Source organism: Rousettus aegyptiacus, unplaced genomic scaffold (genome assembly GCF_014176215.1).
Source record: "Rousettus aegyptiacus isolate mRouAeg1 unplaced genomic scaffold, mRouAeg1.p scaffold_m13_p_17, whole genome shotgun sequence".
Classification (NCBI taxonomy): Eukaryota; Metazoa; Chordata; class Mammalia; order Chiroptera; family Pteropodidae; genus Rousettus; species Rousettus aegyptiacus.
Window position 1 is genome coordinate 14,856,372 of NW_023416292.1, and position 23,478 is coordinate 14,879,849.

General features: G+C 33.0%; 1 protein-coding gene across 1 annotated transcript in view; it reads right to left on the reverse strand.

Annotated features, from left to right (window-relative positions):
- The window catches only part of XPR1 (xenotropic and polytropic retrovirus receptor 1), a 116,211-nt gene that overhangs the window by 13,789 nt on the left and 78,944 nt on the right, over positions 1-23,478 (reverse strand). Inside the window, exons 6-11 of the mRNA XM_016141152.2 lie at positions 23,331-23,414; positions 20,418-20,499; positions 16,204-16,394; positions 15,817-15,996; positions 10,492-10,663; positions 9,238-9,432 (exon numbers count right to left, since the gene is read on the reverse strand). Coding sequence (XP_015996638.2) covers positions 9,238-9,432; positions 10,492-10,663; positions 15,817-15,996; positions 16,204-16,394; positions 20,418-20,499; positions 23,331-23,414 — 904 coding nt within the window. The remainder of the gene's footprint in view (positions 1-9,237; positions 9,433-10,491; positions 10,664-15,816; positions 15,997-16,203; positions 16,395-20,417; positions 20,500-23,330; positions 23,415-23,478) is intronic.

Genomic DNA, 23,478 nt, shown 5'->3' on the forward strand with positions numbered 1-23,478 from the left:
AAGAGTTACATATGTAATATTACATTTCCTAGTAACCATATTTTTAATATTAAAAAGAAACAGATAAAACTAATTTTAGTAATATATTTTATTTAACTTATCTAGAATGCTATTTTAATATATATTTGATATAAAATTATTGAGATCTTTGCACTCTTTTTCATTCTAAGTATTTGGAATCCACTTTGTACTTTACACTTACAGCACACCCTAATTTAGACCAGGCACATTTCAAGTGCTCAGTAGCTACATGTAGCTAGTAGCTACATTGCTGAATAGTGCAGTCCCAGATATTATAGTGGAGAATGAGTTTGAGAAGTGAAGATTAGAAGTAGTATATTGCTGAGAAGGCTATTTTAGTAGCTCAGTGAGAAATAATGAGGAGTAGGACAGAATGGAAGTATAAGGTATAGAGAGGTCAGGCAAAAACTGAGAAAGATTTAGAAACTAAAATTGGCAGGAATTGTGAAGGTGAGATAAAGGGTATAGAGTCAAGGATGACTCTTCATTTTTAATTTGGGTGACTGGGTGGGACAGTGTCATGAGCTAAGATAGAAAACATGGGGCCTGAAAAAAGCTTCGGGGAAAAAAAATGAGTTTAGTTTTGAACCTGTTGACTTTGAGGTACCTATGAGACATAAAGGTGGAAAATGCCCAGGAAACAATTGGAAATAAAAATAAGTTTGGGATACAGTTTGGTTAAATACTGGTTGAAACCATTTTGAAACCACCGAAGAAGAAAGCTCCTTCCGACCAATATCTCTCATGACTACACACACAAAAATTTTAACAAGATACTGGCAAACAGAATTCAGTAATATATAAAAAGAATACACCATGGCAAAGGGGTTAATTTCAGATATGCAAGGCTTTTATTTAATATTCAAAAATCAATAATGTAATTCACCATATTAATGGACTAAAGCACAGGACCATACCAAAAGATCTAAAAATGTACTTAAAAAATTCAATATCCATTCATGATATTAAAAAAATAAACTCTCTGAGAAAAATAGAATAGACAATAACTTGAAAAAGCTCCCTCAACAAAAAACCTACAGCATTAGCTAAGGAAATTTTATTTATTTTAATTAATGATGAAAAACTCAATGCTTTCCCCCTAAGAGTGGAAACAAGGCAAAGATATCTGCTCTTAATATAGTACTGGAAGCTAGAGCCAGCTCGGTAAGGTAAAGAAAGAAAAGGTACAGAGATTGAAACAAAAAAATGAACTGTCCCTACCTGTAGATGACATGATTGTCTATGTAGATAATCCCCCCAAAATATCTCTCTCTCTCTCTCTCTCTCTCTCTCTCTCTCCCTCTCTCTCACACACACACACACACACACACACACACACACACACACATCCTTATAATGCATGAGTTAAGCATGGTCACGGGATAGAAGATAAACATACAAAAATCAATTGTATCTGTATGTACTACCAACAATATGCCATCCTTTACAATTACTCAAAAAATATGTAAAAGACATATACTGAAAAACACAAAATTCTGATGAAAGATCTAAATAAATGTAGAGAGATAACATGTTCATGAACTGAAAGACACAACATAATAAAAATGTCAATTCTTCCCACACAAATATGTAGGTTTAACATAATTCTTATCAAAATTGCAGCAAGACTTTTTGTAGATAAAGACAATACCATTCTAAAATGTATATAGAAAGGCAAAAGAACTTGAATAGCTAAAATATTTTTGAAAAGGAATAATGAAGTCAGAAGAATGAGTCTACCCAACTTCAAGATTTATTATATAGTTACATTAATCAAGATTGTGTGGAATTGGCAAGGTATAGATACACAGATCAATGGAACAGAATAGAGTCCAGAAAGACCCACACAAACATACTAAACTGATTTTTGAAAAGAACAAAAGCAATTTGATAGAGGAAAGACAGCCCTTTCAACAAAAGGTGGTAGAACAATTAGACATCCATAGGCAAAAATATGGACCTCAACCTGTCTCACACCATACATAAAAATTAACTCAAAATGGATCACGAATTTAAATGTAAGACAAAAAACTAAAACTCTTAGGGAAAAACAGAGAAAACCTATAGGCCCTAGGGCTAGGCAAAAAGTTCTTAGATTTGAAAGCAAAGGCATGATCCATGAAAGGAAAACTTGATAAGCTTGACTTCATCAAAATTAAAAACTTTTGCTTGTGAAAGACCATGTTAAAGGATGAAAAGATAAGCTGCAGACTGGGAGAAAATATTCACAAATATTATCCAATGACTTATACCCAAAACACACAAAGAACTCTTAAAACCACAATAAAACAACCCAATTAAAAAATGGTCAAGAGGTTTGAACAGATACCTACTCAAAGAAGATACGCAGATGGCAAATAACTATATGAAAAGATGCTCAATGGCATATATCATTAGAGAATTGCAAATTAAAATAACAATGAGATACCATTACATACCTATTAGAGTGGCTAAAATCCAAGAATTGATAATACAATATGCTGCCAATGATGTGGAACAAAAAGAACTCTTATTCATTGCTGGTAGGAATGAAATATGGTACAGCCACTTTGGAAGACATTCTGGCAGTTTCTTACAAAGCTAAACATAGTTTAATATAAGATCTAGTGACTGTAATCCTAGGTTGAGTTGAAAAATTATGACCACATAAAAATCAGCACACAGACACTTACGGCAGATATATTCATAATTACCAAAAATTGGAAACAATCAAGATGTCTCTCAACAAGTGACTGGGTAAACAAACTGGTACATTCATACAATGGAATATTATTCAGGAATAAAAATAAATAAGCTATCAAGTACAAAAAGACATCGGAAGAATCTAAAATGCCTATTCCTAAGTGAAAGAAAACAGTCGAAAAACTACATACTGTATGTTTCCAACTATACAACATTTTGGAAAAGGCAAATCTAGAGCTAGCAAAAAGATCAGCGGTTGCTCAGGGGAAGGAAGGAGAGGTATGAACAGGAGATTTTTAAGATAATGAAATTATTCTGTATAAAACTATAATGGTTGATAATGTGTCATTATGCACTTGTCAAAACCCATAGAACTGTACAACACAAAGAGTGGATCTTAATGTAAACTAGGGATTATAGTTAAGAATAATCAATATTGGTTATTAATCGTAACAAATGTATCACACTAATGAAAAATGTTAACAATACGGAAAACTCTGAGAGTGGGGTGGGATGGGGGTAGGGCAGATATACGGAGCTTCATGTATTATCTGCTCAATTATTCTGTAAATCCAAAACTATATTTAAAAAAGCAAGCCTATCAATCATTAAAAACAAAAGACAAGCTGAAGATTGGGAGAAAATATTTGTAAATATTATCTAAGAAAGACCTAGTATCTAAAATATATAAAGAACTCTAAAAACTCAACAATAAAAAAACGAAACAATTAGTAAATGAGCAAAAGATACAGACATTTCACTGAAGAGGATAGATATACAGGTTGCAAATAAGTATTTGAAAAGAAGGTCAACAAAACTAAAGTCATAATGAGATTTCACTACACGTCTATCAGGATGGCTTAAACAAAAGATAGTGATATCACAAAATGCTAGTTAGGAGGATGCGGAGAATCCAGATCATACATTGCTGCTGAGAATGAAAAACGGTACAGCTATATTTATAGCATGCGCGCGTGCATACACACACACACACACACACACACTCATAATACTTGACATTGAAACAAGACAAGTGTCATTCAGTGGGTGAATTGTTACTACATCCTACTACTCACTAATAAACAGGAACAAACTATTGATTCATGCAAACACTCGATGAGTCTCCAGAGAATTATGCTAAGTGGAAAACAAAAAAAAAGATCTCAAATGGTTACAAGACTACATGATAATACCATTTGCATAGCATTATTGAAATGAAAAAATTATTAAATGGAGAACATATTAGTGGTTGCCAGGGTCTAGGGAGAAAGTAGGGGCAGGACGGAAGATACAAAAAAATTTAATTAATTCAAAGCTAGAATATTTTTAAAGCAATTTAAGGTGACATATAAGTGGGATTGTCAGTGGAATATTTACAAAATCATTTAAACTTAGTACAAGGCCAAAGAGATAAAAGCTACTCAAGAAATACTTGTTAGTGTCAAAAAACCAGAAGCAAATAATACCTTACATTTGATTTTATGGCATCAGCAGGATTTAAACCAATATTGACAAATGATAAATTCTAAAATAATCTATTTCTTGTGATACAATAATCTGTTTCTTGTTTGCATTAAGCTAGAGAAATTACAACAGAATATAAAATTTTAAAGGGGTTAGATTTGAGCTACTTTCAATAATAAGCCAAAAAAATCCAAATGACTTTTAACATTTTTTTGTTTATCTTTTAAAAAATTAGTAGAACAAATGTTTCCCCAGAGAATTTTTTTTTTTTTAAATAGTGTTTCTATTATAACAAGACTAAAATTTGGAAATTTGGGCATATCAGTCTATCATTCAGGGTAGAAACAGGGTAACGAACTGGCCATATCCACAGAGGAAGCACTTCAGGACTATGTGTGCTCACTCGAAACAATGAAATAACTATTTGCACTGAAGGCACTGAACTACTGCTTCGGAATCCTCATTAGGGGGCACAGTGCTCCTTACAGAATATTAAGAAAGGATCTAGCAGGGATCTGGACACTAGAAAACAAGAAACAAACATAAATGTGCTCAGCTTTTAAGACAGCAGAGAAACTCTTTTTTTTTCCCAATTATTTTTAAAAGTCTAAAAGCAAATGTTTGTTAGCAACGCTAACGAAGAAGTTTAAAGTAAAATATAAAGTATTTTTTTTTAAAAAAAGTTTTATTCTTCTATATATTCAGAGAATAGCAAAGAGAAAAATCTAAGAATTTATGAGTATTTTAGAATGTTAGAAAGTGTAAATAAAAAACTGAAAATCTAATGAAGTGCACTCTTCTCAGGATCAGGTTGGAAAATAACAGCATGATGGCTTTTTCTATTATTGTACCTCTCACAGGCTTTTCCTTCCAAAGACAAGAAACCTCAGGGACACACAAAAACCCATTTAAAACACTTTCCTGTGTCTTTCAATCCCAATTCCAACAAAAAACTTGTAGGAGTTGGCATCGAATTTAGGTTTGTAATGAAGTGTGAATTCTTAAAATATGGAGACTGGCTGCTAGCTACATTCCTTTGTTTCTAAAATCAGTGATGGAAAATAAAATACATGAAATGTTTAAAATGTGTTTCCTTCTTACTGTAACAAGTGTGAGCTATCTGCAATATTATCACAGTCTCCCTAAAATGGGTCTAAACCACCTCCCTCACCTTCTAAAAAATGATTCTAGGTACAGAATCATCTAGGTGCCTCCATCTTTACAAATCATGTAGATCAGCGGTCCCCAACTTTTTTAGCACCAAGGACTCCTATGAGAATCTAATGACTGATGATGACCCGAGGTGGAGTTGAGGCAGTGATGCTAGTGCTGTGGAGCAGCTGCAAATACAGATGAAGCTTCCCTCACCTGCTACTCACCTCCTGCTGTGTGGCCAGGTTCCTAACAGGCCACGGACTTACAGGTCCCTGGCCCAGGGGTTTAGGGACCCCTGATGTAGACATAAGACATAACCTTTGAAAAAATCTTGAAAATGTCCCCGCAATAATGCTGTTACTATGGTAACTCTTATAGGCTAGTACTCTCAAAATACAGACCTCTGAGTCTGAACAAGCTAACCTCACCATTTTCTACACTTCCCCTCTCATAAAATTTATCTTCTGCAATAGCACAAACACATTCATCAGAAAAAGATCTACCTTATTAACCATACAGAATCTATTCTTTTGGTCCAATGATTATTTCCAAAGTTTATGTTTCTGATGCCTTTTCTCTTGGAATATTGTCCAAGAAAACAACAGAAATCAAATTCTACTTCTGATCATCACACAATGTCAAATTTTCTGTCAATGGTCCCTCTGAGTTGTCTTTCCATTTTTCCCCATCTGTTTTATGCTTTTTCTTCTTCTTCATCATCATCATCATCATCTAAATATTTAATAGATAGCAACTACAAAAAGTATTTTTCTTTATTTTTAGGGATATGATTATGATAGATCAAAAGCATTTATCTTAAAAAGACTTTCCATAAAGGAAAACACACATATATTAGCTCTATACAGCAAGAGAATTATATTTCATTTAATGATAAATTCCATTTGTATAGTAAGTTAGAGTGCATAAGGTGATTTCATGTTTAATTCTTCATATTGTGTACTTCATATCTGTATGTAGGCTGTTCTGGTACTTGGCGTATCTCTTAACCCTCGTTTTTAAAACTTATTGTTATTGTGGTTAAAAAAAAACACACACACACAGCATAAAATTTATCATCTTAACCATTTCTAGGTGTACAGTTCAGAAGATTTAAGTATGGTCGTATTATTGTGCAACCATTTAATTCTTTTTTACTTGACTATTTCCCCTACTAGATTATAAATTCTCAAAGGCAAGAATCATGTTTAGTTTGTTGCTCTATTTTCAGTGCCTAACAAGCCTGATACATGGAATATTCTCAATAATACTTACTGAATGCACGCTTGCTGTCTCTCTATGCTTGTACCTACTCACTCACTATCCACCTAACTCAGAATTAGAATTAAGAAGTAAGGTGTTTAAAGAGGGGTATAACTAACTGTTAATTTCATTCAAAACTTTTTCTGATGTGGCCAACTGGTTTTCTAACTAAGTATAAGGCAGATATTCTTTATAAACTGGATGAGTGTATAATCTCCAGCTCCGAGATTTTTTTCAAAAATATATTTAAAGAATAAGATAAAAGCATTCATCAAAAAAAACTACTGCATTGGCAAATGTTATTGAAATTAACAATATTTTCTTTTCCTAATTGTTTCTTGAGTATGTTGGGCTAAACAAGAAACCTCAAAAATTAAATATTGTATGATTGATCCTACTCAAGTTTTTTTTTTGGTATACTGTCCAGAAATAGAAAGTGAAAGACTCTAGTGTCTAGTTAACAAATCTTTTTTTATTCAGTTTATATTAAATTTTTTACTTTATTGAATTTATTTGCAACAACAACAAAAAATCCTGATAGGTCACTAAAAATATTATGATGACAGACTACAATGCCATTTTTTGGGCACATAACTCGGGATTTGTCCAAAAAATTGAGTCACACTGCAACAACAAAATTTCTATTCTTATGCACATAGCTATGTTATAAAAGTTTCTCACAGTTTACTTTTATAAAAACTAAAAAATGCAATATTAATAATCCAAATTTATTTCATTAAGAAATGTTTACATGTAATTATTAAAATTTGTAATACATTTATAATGTTATTTTGATCCACTACAGATAATAATCAAGGTAATGAAAATTATAATACAGAAAGAAAATATTTAATCTCTTAGCACCTTCTAGTAACAGAAAATTAATAATTTACATATATATGTCTCAGACAAAAGTCATTAAAACATAAAAAAATATATTACATTAAAATAAAGTCAATGGGAAACATGTAAAATTTTTAACTATTAAAAACCGCTTGATTTAAAAAATTAATCATGGTGAGTATCATGCTTTTATTTTTAGATTACTTGGATATATTTAATAGAAACATGTAACAGTTTTGTTTTAAAATGTGACTATTTCAAATAAATTAGAAACTACCTTTTTTTGGTAATTATTTAAACTTAAGATGAAAAATTTCAGATGCAAACTTAAAAATGTCAAAGAAGTAATATAGTTTAAATAAAAAGTTTAAAATAAAAAAATAAAAGTGATAAAATAAAAATATAGTTTAAAAATTCTTTGAAGGGGTACATGAGCAAAAAAAAATACACAATACTATCCAAACCACTGCTTCTAGCCTTAGGCTTCTAGATTTGAAGCGTTTGCAAATTTGAAGAATTCAGATTTTCAGCTTCTTATTGAATAGTGTAGTATCAATATAGTTAAAGCTATGTCCTAAAAATTCAACCAAAAAACAGTATTTATTTTTACCTAGAATGGGAAAAAATTAAGGGTTTGTGAGTCATACGTACCATGTTCAAATCAGCTGCCTGACTTACAAATGTAATAACTTTCTAAACAATGAGGCATGCTAGACTGAATAACAGTATTCCTCATCAAGAGTTAAAATTATGGGAGCTTTGAGGATGTGTTTCTTTCACAAAGGTTCTTAGTCAAATTATCATTTAATAAGTTAAATTATCATTTAAGAGTGTCTACATGGTAAGATTATTGGCTACTTTATCAATATTACTATAATCACAGAATCTACTGCAAAAAGTGGAAGTATGTTACAAAGTGTCTGCTGGACCAAAATGCAAGCCTTACCAAAAAGCACCATCCAAATCTTTCATGACCATTTAGACATACTTTAGACAAACAGCAATTCTAGAACACTAAGCCTTTTAAAATGCAGCGTCCAATTAAAAAAAAAAAAAACTCACTGAAAAAAATTTGCTGAAGTATTTAAAAATACTTGTAATACTTTTAACTAGTAACATTTCTTTACCACCCCCAGATAAGAAAGTGCAGCCTTTAAGGTGTGGGCTGATATTGATTATTTAAATAGATGAAGTAATGCATTTAGTAAAAGGAAGCGAGATCTTTGATGGACAGTTCTTCGAAAAAGGTTAAAAATTCAAAAGGAGAGACTGCATGTGGCTCAGAACCTAAAAGCTTTTTTCTCCTCCCAACAGAAGAGCAGTCTCAAGTAATAACTGGTTGTCATGGAGATAAGAAACTAGAGAGATCAGAGAACTCAATTTGCAGTTAAATGGGCTGGAAACAATCCTTATATCTTGGTGAAGAAAAGCGATTAAAAATATACATGGATTGCCAGAGGGACTCTTTTTCACCTAGCATTTCCCAACCTCATTAATGAACAACAAGTCTAAAAAACCAAATGAAAACCCAAGGTGTCCATTGACTGAACTCATTAAACACAATTCAGGATTTTAAATGTTATCACAAATACTCCTACTCTGGATGACTTTGATTTTTTTTTTTTTAATGGTACTCGTTAGTAAATACTTGAATTGGACCAAAATCATGTTCAAGAACAAACTAATATAACCGAGGAGAATAGAACTTCAGTGGGAAAAAAGAACATGACAAATGGAAAAGCAACCAGAGCAAACAGATTCGAATAGTGAAAATCGGGTTTTGAAAAACCTTTTCACAATCAATCAGAATACCTTTGTGAGTGTTGTACAGGGCTCCAAATGTCACCATGAAGAAAGTGGTAGAGTATTTCCCAGCATTAACTAAATGAGGAAAGGCCCTTTTTGTGTCTCGGTATCGGCGCAGGCACTGGATAAAGCGAAGCCAAGCAGGAATGCACTGAACAATGGCACGCACACCATAAGAATATTTGTGGCAAATTCCTGGTTCTGCGAAGATTTCAAAGAAGAAAATATTATAACTAAAAAACAAACAAACAAAACTTGTTCAAATCATTTAGTCGTATATTGTAACCACTAGCAAGTTCATAAAAGCAGGGAGCCTGGGTTTCAGAATCACTTTCTTCTTTGCAACTATTACATTCTCAAACTTTTTAGTGGTAGATAAGCCAAGGAGAGAAGGTAAAATACATACAAAGGACCTAGTGGGAAAATACGCCCTCTCAGGTTTCTGACTATCTCTTCTGGAATCACTTTCTGTGGAGTGTAGTAAAGTCATAATAAAATTAGAAGATGAGTGTACTCTAAAACACCATAATACAATATACCTACTAGAGGTTGTTCATGCTATACTTCTTTTAAAAAAAACAAAGAGCACAGTGTGTATTTTTAAATGAGAAAAATGAAATTGGTATATCAATTTTTCTTCAAATTCTGAGAATGTATTATAGAGAGATCAGCCTACAATACAGTTGTCATCTGCTGGCAATCAATGAAAATGTGCTGGCACCAGCTTCATTAACTTTTGTTAGTCATATGTTACATAGGCTGTCTATTTGGTCTCTGCCATTAAGGCAAAATTTCTTAATAATCTGAACTCTTGGCATAAACTAAGAGTGGCAAAAAGAGTCGGAAGGAAAACAAGGTCCCCCATAAGAATTAAAAAACAATCTACAATGACTTTTTCAAAGCACTTGATCTAGCTCTAAATAACCAGTATTTTTGATCACCATAAAGTAATACTGTGATGGCAACTGCTGGCACTAAATCATCTTGTGATATAACTACCACTGTACCAGGAGTTTATTTTTTATTTTTAGAACTCTTTAAGTGTAAGTTGTAAATCTCTTGGCAAATGGATGGCTAAAATCATAACATATAATTTAAGAGCCAAATTATATCAGAAAAAGAATGCCAAGTACATTTAATTAAGTTTGTAATATTATTGGATGAGTTTTCACCATGATCTTAAAAGTCTCAGTTATCATTCCCAATATTTCTTGGTTTACATTGGCAGTTCAGTAGTGTAGATGCACATTCATACTCTACCTTCTGAATCATTTGGCAACAGGCCCCCATTTTCATCCCACTTGAGCTCAAAACTGTAGAAGCAGATCATATATTCCAGGTCCATCAGTATCACTGACAGGCTGTTCAGCTGATCGGCCAGCCAGAAATCAGCAAAGCCTACCTTATGGAAGGGGGCTGTAAATACTCGAAACTGGGAGAAAGAAAAAAATCGAACACAGAGAAACAAGAAAATTCATATTAAATTTCTCTAATTCATGTATGACCATGTAGCATGATTACTCTGGCTGATAAAATGGAAATCAATGAACCAATCACACGCACAGGACCTGGCAACAGTGGCTAGTTTGAGACTCAGTAATGAAGGGAATGAGTTGAATGCATAACTAAGAGAGGGAATAAAGAGGGTGGGGGGAAGGCAGGAATAGCTGCAGTTAGGAAAAAAAAAGTAGAGAGGTGGGAAGAACTGAAGGCAAAAGCGGAAATTGGCAGAAAGGAGAAGCACTGATGGGAGTCTAATGTTAGGCTCCAGGGTAAATTTTGCTGGAGATCCACAGACTGTGATAACTTCTGGAATATGCTTCCATCTTAGCTCAGATGGGAGCTTAGCTAAATGATACAAAGCTCTTTGACTACAAAGGATATAGGAATGGATGATGGTCTATCATCTGAAGCATGCCTTATTCTCTAAACAAAGTCACTTTCATTTCACTAATGACATGGTGATGACTGTATTTGTCTTGAAATTATGTCACAAAAATCAATCAGCCCACATCCCACTGTTATGAAAACAATGATAAATGAATTCAGGTTAAATGTATTGAGCACTAATCCATGTTGTGTATTTTTCTCATAATGTATTTCTCAAAATCCACTGACTATAACAATTCTATGAGCTAGGTATTACTCGCATTCCCATTTTACAGAAGACCTACAACGAGCTCATCCAGACCTAGTCGTTGGAAACCTGTTTACCATTCATTGCAAAGGGAAATCCTGGCACTGCAGAGGGGCAGGATTTGATATTAATGTAATCACTAGAAATAGCCTTAAATTGTGCAGAGTGCTTTGAGAGGCCTTGAGTGAAGTGAAGACAGACAGGATGAAGGCAGCTTTAATCCTCTCCCTGTCAGACCTTTTCTATCCTGTACAAGTAAAAATGGACTTCCAAAACAAAGAATTCTGAGTGAGCAGTAGTTTTGAGAAAATAAGTCTAAATCTGTAGCTCTTCTGCCATCTAGCTATATTCATTTAAGTAAACATATCCAGCCTGAGAGACTAAAGCTCTCTTCTCAGACTTGCAGTTTTTTTCTATTCTTTCTTTAAATATTTCCCCTTACAATTTTAGGGAGTTAAATGGCTATCTTACAAATCAATCCTGGGTGTCAACTATCTATGACAGGTATTGCCTTGGAACTTTAGAAGTCATATCAGGTGTATGCAGGACACAATACAGGCTTTGAGATGTTCTGTTCTAAAGCTGATATATTTTGAGTTCATGTCTTGGTATATTGATCACTGCTTATTCTTTCAATAAGTTGTGCAGTAGGCCAGAGAGACAAGCTGTATTGTTTGAAATCATAAGCTCCAGATACAGCAAACTTTTTTTTTGGAAGAGGGGCCAGTTAGGAGATGAGAAGTTAGTCATTTATCTGTGAAGAGGTTCTGGTGCCAGTTTTTATAGTATTGTAAGAATCCCTAGGGTACAGAATAGACTTAAAAGATTTCAAAAGACTAAAATAAGGGGATAATTTAGGATTTAACACCAAAAGATGAGAAAGTCTAACTCAATCTCTAGGCACTGACTTTTGTAAAATTGGCGGCCTAAAGCAAATTTTTTTTATTTTTCACTGACATGAGACAGACTACCATCACTCTCACAATCTGCCAAACCCTATCTCAAAACCTGGCTAATACAGAAAACCTTCATAAGAGCAGAAGAATGCACTGAATAAGAAACAAAGAGACAGAGAGATGGAACTGTAAAAGGAAGGGAGTGGCATGAAAACAGAAACTGGAAGGAAGGGAAAGAAGAGAGAAAATGAAAAAAGGAAGAACGAAGGGAGTAGTAAATGTTGGTATAATATAACTAATGAAGGAAAAAATGTAATTACAGTCATTCATACATTTAACGATTAAGTCATTTACTCTATGTCAGGCATTGTTGTGGAGGTACAGAGAAAACAGTCTCTGCTCTCAAAGACTTCGAAGACCCACAGCCTAGCTGGACAAATAAATACCTAAAGAAATAATGAGAGCACCTTGTAGTAAGTGCTATTACAGATATATATGCAAAATACCCTGCAAATAAAAAAAGGGAGCAAGTAGTTCAGCCAGAGATAAGCGTGGGTGGGAGTAGAGAAGAAACAGATCATACTTAACTCCCTGACATCTACATAGTCCAATTCATCTTAGATTTATTTGAATTCCCCCTTTTCAGTGAAAATTCTTTTTCCTTTCTTGTTCTAGCTAAAGTCATTCAACTTCTACCTTGTTATTTGAATTAAAATGATAACAATTCACTAGTAGTATTAAGAAATCTAGATACAAATCTGGATATTTGATGTCTTCCCACATAAACACAGAAGCCATTAATAAGTTATTATAAAGAATATACACTACCATCATCTTCTGTGTTAATGCAGATAAATAGTTTAAGGAGATGAAGTTTTAATTTCTACTTTTTAGAAGCTAGTGAACAATCACATTCTTCCGAATTTGACTTTTATATTCCACTAGTTTGATCCACTTGATCAAAGTTAATCATCTTAAATAAAGTGATTACTAGGTCTAGCTGTTAAATGGTTGTAGTTAAGAGTAAAGATTATGGAGCCAGACTGCCCGGGCTCATATCTCATCTCCATTACGCACTGTGTAGCTTCATTTAACGACTCTGAAGCTCAGTTTCTCCATTTATAAAATGTGGATTAATAGCAGCTCCAACCTCATAGTTTATTAAAAGGATGTCCAGAATAGTGCATTATTAAATGAGAACATCTCTCTAATCTACTCTTATAGTAGAGACGTGTAAAAATTTTACTATGCAACTAAAGACAATATTGGAAAACCCAATTCCCAAATTATATACCAAAGTACTCTAATTTAAAAGCTTTAAGTAGCCTTCTATAAGAATGAATTGATATTTTGTTTAGCAAATCAGAGACAGTATTTATACTTCTTAATTGGTTTTCCAATTAGGGAAAATACAGATCTGGAGAGAGGATATATGTCCTCATGAATGTAAATAAGCTATAATAATTTGACATATGATATCAAAATAAATCAATTTCCTATAAAAAATTGTTTAGCTTTTTGGGAGGAAAGTAGAATATATTAATTCAGTAGATTAAAATTTAAATATGGATATAAATGGCACCTAGTGACTACCACTATGACCGAGTGACATATGTTCTTTTCCCAATAAAAATTACAGAAAAAAAAGGAAATGCAGTTTTACTTTAGAATGAGACTTTAGTACATTTTACTATTCTATCATTTCTTATTATGTTATTATTGCCAACCTATTCCGTAAACAAGGCTTCATTTACTAACACACTGCAGATGCATAGATAAATGACCATTAAATGGGAAATCATTCTGCTGATAAGATTAACTGGTCATGCACGAATTATAGCTTACTATTTAAACAAAGAAGGATACACTGGGGAAATGCTCACTTACGCACAATGTACACATCTGTATCATTCTGCTATTTCAATGATGCCATCATATTAACACCTAAGTGTTCTGAGTCTTTCAAACCTCGTTTCAAAATAATTTTATAAAGATTTCACAATAATCGAGGCAGGAAACAATAGGTGCTTATAATCTTAGATTAATTTCCTTGTAACTAGAAGAATACTACATCTTTAAAGCAAATAAGTTGTAAAACTGCAAAATCTAGTAATAAAAAGACAAATAATTTCAACATAAGGTAATCTAATAATATTGTACTATCTGGAAATGATTTATTTTTAGTAAAAATTTCAAGAGAGAAAAAAATGGCTCAAATTTTTCCTGTCTTATAAAAAGTCATTAAAGGTGATGGTGTACTTTATGACATCAAAATATTCTTGTACGTCTAAGCTCCACACTCAATTCAAACCAAAGTTAGGCCTAGTGATGCTATGCTTAAAGGAAATTATTTGCTCTTTTATTTATTTATATTTAATGAAATTGGAGGAAAAGAGGGAGAGTCTCAATATGTGATAAAAACCCTAGCGGAATAGAAAAATATAAATAAATAACAACTTTGGCGAAATAAATGAAGGAAATTTGGACCATTTTTTTTCCTGATTGCTATAAATACAAACCTATATTGGAACGTAGGTTGCTTGTTATTTGAATACTCTTTTTTATATAAGAAGGCTATATTTTATGCCTTCAGGTTTAAAAAATGTAGTTCATACAATATATAGAAAGTGTACATAAAAAAATCTGCTAACCCTAAGGGGTATAGGAAAAAAAAAAAAAAAAAACTACAGTTTTCAAGGCAGTATACCTTGTAAGGTGGAAAAAAAGAAAGTGAGACAATAATTATGAGAATTCTGAAAGTTTGTGTAGAGATTGGTCAATTTAATCACTAATCTTCATTCTGTTAGTTGTAATAAATAATCTAAGAAATAATTACATAAAAGCATTCCCAATTGATTTCCAGACAGAGCTGGTTTAATTTAAGAGTAAGCAGAAGTCCCTTCCCAGAGCTATCTTTGCACTATCACAAAAAATATAGCTACCATTTCTGTAGGAAATTCTATATCCTAATGCGGAGACTGCACGATTTTGAGATCATTAAAAAATATGTAAAGGGAAAGAAGAAATGAAATTTATTATAAATAGAGAATCAAAGTCAGTTTCTTAAGCTAAACTTGATCTGGCAAGATATTCCTACTGCTTTTAAAAAACGACTCTTTGATAAAATAAAAATGTTCAGTGGACTACTTATATCAATTTAACAGAAAACTAAAAGTTTTACCACTTTGTTAAAAAAGGAAACTTAAGGAGTCCTACATGGTATCACAGCTGATTAAATAATAATCTGTATAATGAATTAATCATGAATTATTAATTTGCAAAATCATTTCAAGATCTGGACACTTCACACTCCATTTCTGGAGGAAAAAAATGCACGTGTGCTTTTGTCAAAGACACTGCACTGAGCAACATCAGGTGTACAAGTCATACTGTATTCTTTGCCCCTAGATCTGGGGCACTACTCACACAGACTATAATCGATGTGAACCAAGTCTTCTGAAGTTGTGGAATACATCAGCCTTGGTTTCATTCTGGAGGAAGCCAATGACCAATACACCACTCTAAAAATGGTACACAAATTTCTGGACTTACCAGCAGTTTAAGCAGCCAAAACCGAGATTTATAGTAGAATGTTTTGGTGGGGTTGATAAGAAAGAAAACCATAAATCCATAAAGGACAAGGGGATACACATATGTAGGGATGACACTAATTGGAGCGAAGAAGCATGCCAGAAGGCTCAGGCACCACAATATTCCAAGGAATCCAGCAATCTGACAAAGAATGGGGAAAAGAACAAGAGAAAAAATTATTTCAGTTTTACCATTACTCAAAAATCTCTTTAATAAAACAAAGGTAAGAAAAGTGTTAAGTATTAAGTCAAATGTCCTCTTCAAGTAGATGGATTTCAGTACCGATGACACCAGCTTTATAGCTAATGCAAACTAGAGTTGTGAGACTTTATGTCTTGCTTTGATTACCTCAAAGAGATGCTGATGAGACAAATTGCTTCTTGGATTAAGTTCAAAGATGAGCACATGATTTACTCCAGCCTGTCTCCAACCATACGTGTTGATGCCCAGTAGGAAAAGGAATTCAATCAGAAGAAAGCCACCCCGATAGATTCTTATCAAGGGCCATATACTTCTATTTGTTTCAAGTTTAAATACAGCTGAAAGAACATCAATTAATTGGGAAGTTAGAAAATTCATATCTCTTTTAATTGTCATTTCTCTTAATTCTCAATGACTGATATATAGCTCTGGCATATGAATTTTTTTAATACATAAACCCAAAATCTAGATTATCTCAAGAGCCTGATAAACTTGCTTCCAGGTTCTTTCCCCTCTTCATTTCACTTTGCAAAATCCCACCAAAATAATTTCCCTAAAATTTGACTTTTAGCATGTTATTCCATTGTTCTATTAGTTTCTTAGATTACAGAGAACCATGGTAAATAGGTTAGAACCATAAGATTAATTCTGTCAGCTGGGGATTGCTGGAATGACACAACTTCTTTGGCTTTGTTTTCTCTGTCATTAAACTGGATATAGTAATATTTACCTCACACAGGTGCTGTGAAAATTAAGAGAAATAGTACACATGAGTGCAATGTGAAAACTGAAAGGTCATATAAATGACAACAGTTAATACAAAATGCTTACTATGTACAAGGATTGTTCTCAGTATTTTTACACATAATAATTCATTTAATCCTCACAATAGCTCTGTGAGTTAAAAACTATTATAGTCATTTGATTGATGAGGAAACTAGAGCACAGACTGGTTAAGTGATCTGCTCAGAGTTACTAAGTTAGTATATGGCAGAGCCATGATTTTAACTCAGAGAGTTTTGCTTCAAACCTATACTCTTAACCACTATATTCTATTGTCCATATATCTATGCAAAAGTTCAGTACCACTACTATTGTATAGCACCCTAATAATCACAACATTCCCACACCTTAGCCTCAAGTTCTTTACAATTTCATCTCTAACTTGTTTTTCCCAGACTTACCTCATAGTGCCCCTAAACATTAATTCTAACCTCCTGATAAATTTTATTATCCTTTTAACAAGTTCTCGTTTCGCATTTTCTTATGTTGTTACATGACAGATTAATAATTTTAAAGGGCGACTTGAGTTATGTGAAGAATAAACTGCAAAGGATCAAGTATACTGTTACTGCGTCAAATTAAGGTTATTAGGTATCTATAAGAGAGTTTTAAAAAATCTAAATAGGTAATTCTTCATCTTCATGAAACCAAATATCTGAGATATGTAAATTTCAGGTAAAGTATTAAATATTAGGTCATGTCCCCTTAAAAACTACAGCAATTATGCACATTATTTTTTGATGTGAATGTTTTAAAAAAAGAATTGTGCTTATACATGCATTGCTACTGCTGTGTTTCTCAACTCTCAACACTGTTATCATTTAAGCACCCGCTGGAAGATAAATAAGGATAGACAGCTGGCTTTTTAACTATATTTACCCTGCCTAACCACCAGCCGCCCCCCCAACACAAAGATCAAACAAAGAAGGGCTCTGAGGTGAGAGAACATAATCCACAACACTAACGCATAAATCAAACAGTAAAAAAAACTCAGACAGCCTCACAAAAACCTAGTCTATTTTTATGAAAGAAAAAAACCTCTATTTGTCTCTGAATTTTAAAAACACTTGTTTTCGATTCATTCACATAAAAAAATGAAGTTTATTTAATTAGTTGTTATGTCTTATTTAATGATGATGATGATATACCACCATGCTCATCTTGGAAATAAAAGAAAAAATTCCACATATAAACGATAAGGTTTTCCCTATGGAAAGGACAACTCTTACCACATCCACCATACTGAGGTAGTGCTTCACAACTACAAACACGTTTTACTTACACTTCTTAGCTGAACTCTATAAACTGGTCTTGAGCTATTTTTTCATTCTTATTATCTGATACTCTCCTTCACCCTACGTGAATGTATCACTTCTCTCCTTCACGACACACTCCTTCCTCCTCCTATGCCCCACCCCCTACCCTGGACAACTAAAATTAAAATCCTTCTCATTCATTTTCTTCTCTTGGAGTAACTTTTATTCCATCAATGTCCAGCAAAAATGTCACTGAAAAAGTCTTCTTTGACGCTGTCACTTAAAAGTAATCACTTGTCTTTTGACTTGCTTAGCACATTTAACACTGTCTATCTTGTTATGTATTATTGTTTTAATATATGTCTTAATCTCCTTGGCACAATAATAAACTTCATAAGAAAAGAGATTCTCTTTTCTATCTTAAGAATTTAATCCTTTACTAATGATTCACAGTTACCATTCTAAGAGTATATACACAGACTTTAACATATGCCAGGATTACCTACCCTTAAAGCAAAAGTCTTCAAATGCAACAACCTTTGAAATGAGTATGTTTTTGCTCTGTGTGTGTTGTATATCATTTAATTTCATCTTGGTCCTTCTATCTCAACTATCTAAACTTCCACCAGTATTTTTTAAACCCCTATTATGTCCCAGGCAGTGTTCTAGGTGCTACAGAACACTGCAGAACAGGAGAGACAAAAGCTCGGGCATCAAAGAACTTAAATTCCAGTGGGAGAACAGGTATGTAATTACAAGTGCTCTACAGAAAACTAATGTAGGCTAAAGGAATAGAACAGGCTATTTTAGGGTGGAGTGTTCAGGAAAGGAATTATTAGGGAGATGGCATTTGAATAGAGTCTATATAAAGTGAGAGAATAAGCTAAGTAGACATCTTGGGGAAGAGCCTCTTAAGCAACTGCAAGGGCTCATAAATGGGAATGAACTTGAAGTGTTCAATGAATAGTAATAACACAAGTGTGGTTGGAAACAGCGAAACTGAACATGAGGAGGATGTAAAGTCAGAAAAGCCCATAAGGGCAAGATCCTTAAGGGTCTTGTAGGACATAGTAAGAAGTTTCAATTATATTTTAAGAGAAGCCATTAATGGATTTTGAAGAGGAGAGTGACATGATCGTTCATTTAAAAAAAAAAGACATTAGTGGCTATAAGGAGGCAAGAATGTCTGCAGGAAGACAAATTCAGAAGGCACTTGCAGTACACTAAACAAGAAATAGCTGCTCAGACAAGGATGCCACTGGCGCAGGTAGTTGGGTTTAGGGCATATTTTTAAGACAGCAACAGAATGTGCTGATGGAGTAGAAATGAGGTATGAGGGAAAAGAGAAGCAAATGTGTTTGGCCTGAGAAAGTGACGACAGGTGATGCTCTATGGAAGAGAAAGTGTATTGAGTGTAAAAAAAAAAGTGTCTATGTAAGTTTGAGATGTCCTATTAAAACATCCAAGTAGCCAATCAGATAGCATTCAGAGATGAGGGAGTATATATACTTGGGAGTCATTAGTATATAGATGGTATTTATAGCATTTGTTGCCTAGGTCAGGAAACAAATGTAGGCAGAGAGATTTGAGGATTAAGCTCAGTAGTATACCCCCCCACCACCACCCAAATTTAAACGTCACAAAGAAAAAACAGCTGGCAAAGGAGAATGGGAAAGAACTACCAGCAAAGTATAATAGAAAACAACTGAAGAGTGTCAAGGAGTGATCCACGATGTCAGATGGTGCTGTGGGATATGTCACATTCTGTTGGGAGGTTTAGTAAGACTATGCCTCCCTTGCTGTTATATCACTTCTTAATGTTGGGAATGCACCTGCTTCTAGCAATTCCTCCTACTTCTTTTTAATTTTTAACATCTATAGAATAGAAAATTATATAACCAAGCTTATTAAATTATATGCAAATTCATTGTAAATAGATTCAGCAAAGGATGTGAGAGTTTCCAAAAAGCAAGTGAATGAGCTTTAGTACATAAATTTTGTAATATCTTATTTACTCTCATCTGTGATCAAGAGCTGAAGTTCTTGAACACTGAAAAAGCCTGAAAAATTGTTACCTAAATACTGGAAAATGATGGTGAACAAGAAGTCATTTACTAGCAATGTTTTACAGGATAAGATATGCAAAGAGAAAAACAAACCAAAACAAATGACCCTCCTCGCCATCCCATTCTTCATATATTTATAAGAACAAAAAACTAAGCCCTAACAGATTTATCTTTCAGTAGCTGTGGTAGTTTGGTAGTAGCTTTGTACACAGGCATACTAGTGAGAACAATTTAATTAGAAATTTAAACTCCTTACCGGCAAGTACAAGGGTAACATTCAGTACAATGAATATTCCACAAAACAGGCCAACTCTAAAAGTAGTCCATGCTGGTGCGGGCTGTGGACAGCAAAAGAGCGTTTTGGGTACAGAGCAAAATACAAGTACACTTAGAATACATTGTAATAAATCAGTAGTATGAACCTCAAAGTTCTGCCATAAAAAAATATTTTATGATCTGAATTTTTAGAAATCTGAAACAGAGAATCATCCTTTATCATTCTAAAATACTAGAATAGAGTTGCCAGTTATTTGAATCCTTTGACAGAAATCTGAGTCACTAAATAAAAAAGATTATAATCTTAGGAATTAAATTATATATATGCTGATTTTCTTATAGGAGTGGTTTAATTTTTACAATATGTACATCTTTAAATTTCATAAGTCAATAATTCTCAATTAGGGTCCACATATTTGGTACTATGAATAATAGAGACAAAAGTGAAAATAAGAACATTTATTTTCTAGTAACATTTTATGCTATTAGACTAGAATAGTTTAAAGTGAATTTTTAAAGATATACTAGATTTTCAAAGTTGTTTTCCAAAAACCTTCAAACAAACAAAAAAAACCACTGAGACATCATTTGACTTATTATTTATCAGTAACAGATATTTGTAGTATTGTTCATTCAGGGTTGAAAGTATCCAGAAGAAACACAGTCATTTGTCTTTTTCAGAATTTTTTTTCTTTAGATTAAAAAAATTGGCCAATTTACCACATATACAAAAGAATATATATAATGTATTTGGACTATTAGGAATTGAATAATACAGTATACCTAAACCTATCACTCCTCTTTAGAAAGAGAACATTTCTATGATCTCTGAAGCCCCTAACCCTTCCAGATCCAAAACACCAGACCATCCACGCCAGAGATAACCATTTCCATGTTTCCTTTAGCTTTCCCATCTCTACATGCATTTAACACTTTAATTTTTCAAAATTAATTTTCTTATTTTAGCAGCTTTATAGAAATACAATTGACATACAATAAATTGCACATATTTAAAGTATATGATTTGTGTCTTCTATGGATGCTTTTAAGACATTTCTCTTTATCTTTCATTTTAAAATGGTTTGACTATGATATGCCTATTGTTTTAAACTGCCTTACTAACTAAATTGACAATAAACTGCACATATTTAAAGTGTACAATTTGATGTTTTGATATGTATAAACACCTATGAAACTATCACCGTAATTAAGAAAATAAACAAAGCTATCACCCTCAAGAGTTTCCTCATGTCCTGTAATCCTTTTCTTCTTACCACACCCTACCCCACCCCCAAGCAATCAATGATCCACTTTCTGTCGATATATATTTATTTGCATTTTCCAGGGTCTTAGGTAAACAGAATCATACAGTATGTACTCTTTGCTGGCCTGGCTTCTTTCTCTCTGCATAATTATTTTAAGATACATCCATGTAGTTCTATACATCAATGTTTATTTTTTTTATTGATGAGTAGTATTCCATTATATGGATATACCACAATTAATTATCCATTTACCAATTTATTGATAGACATTTGGGTTGTTTCCAGTTTTAGGCTATTATGAATAAAGTTGCTATAAACATTTGTGTACACATCTTTATATGAATATATGCTTGCATTTGTTGTGGGTAAATACCTAGATGTATAATGGCTAGATCATATGGTAGGTAAAGGTTTAACTTTTTAAGAAACTGCCCAACAGTTTTCCAGGATGGTTATATCATATTTTACCGACAGCAAAAGATATCAGAGTTCTTGTGCTTTTAACATTTAGTATGTCAATCTTTTTAATTCTAATAGGTGTGCATTATCTCTACCGTTGTTTTAATTTGCATTTGCTACTAACGATACTAGCATCATCTACTCGCATGCTTATGTACCACCACACACCTTTCATTAAGTGTCTATTCCGATCTTTTGCTGATTTTTAAGTTGGGTGTTTGTTTTCTTTTTATAGAGTACTAGAGCTCTTTACATGTTCATTTTATATTTTCATCAAATAGCATTATTTAAAAAAATTTTAATTCCCAATCATTCTTGATAGTATGTAGAAATACAATTGATTTTTATAATCTTATATTCTGCAACTTTGCTAAATTCACTTCTTAGTTCTAGCAGCTATTCTAGAGATTCATTGATTTCCTACATAGGTCATTATGCAAGCACAAAAAACACCACTAGTTTTACTTCTTTCTCTCTAATCGGAATGCCTCTTCTTCTTTCTTTCTTTCTTTCTTTTTTTTTTATAATACTGCACTGATTATAATCTCCAGTACAGTGCTGAAAGTTGTCCTCAGGGAGAAAGCATTCAGTGTTTCACCATTATTACTTGCAGATTTTTTGTAAATGCTTTTCATTAGAATAAGGAAGCTCCTTTTGTTATTTATTTTCATTCCACTGTGGTCAGAGTACATACTTTCTATGATTTAAGTCCTTTTAAGTTTATTGAGATTTGTTTTATGACACAGAAGGTTTCACTTAAATGTATTTTGGCATAACTAATGTGTAGATAACATTTAATAAATTCTTTTTTAGGTGTAACTATTGTTTTTCAGATGAAGCTATATAGTAGCCTAGCACATCTGACATCCTGGCCCCCATCACCAAATAAACACCCCATCTTAACCATTTGGTGAGAACAAGAAGTTAGCATGTCAATAAGAATAACAAAAGAAAAAATACAGGATAAAAATAAGAGAAAGGTGGGAAGACATTCATTATGAAGGGAGATTTGCCAACTAATCTCTTAAAACAAAAATAACAGAAATAACTTATGAACTTTGAAATTTTTTTTAAAGTAATAAAATCAGTATAATTTATCAGCAAAACAGACTGTGCTGATTATTAAATTGGCAAAATCAACCAAGCAAATGCTTGAAACAAACACTAACCTGAGCAGCTCCCAAAGGAGGAACACGTAAACGCTTCATAGCTTTTTGTCTGTCACCATCTTCAAGTTCATTGGTCACTACAGCCTAGAAAGACACATTATTAAATTTTGACACATTATATTAAATTTGAGTAATGCATTAATCATTC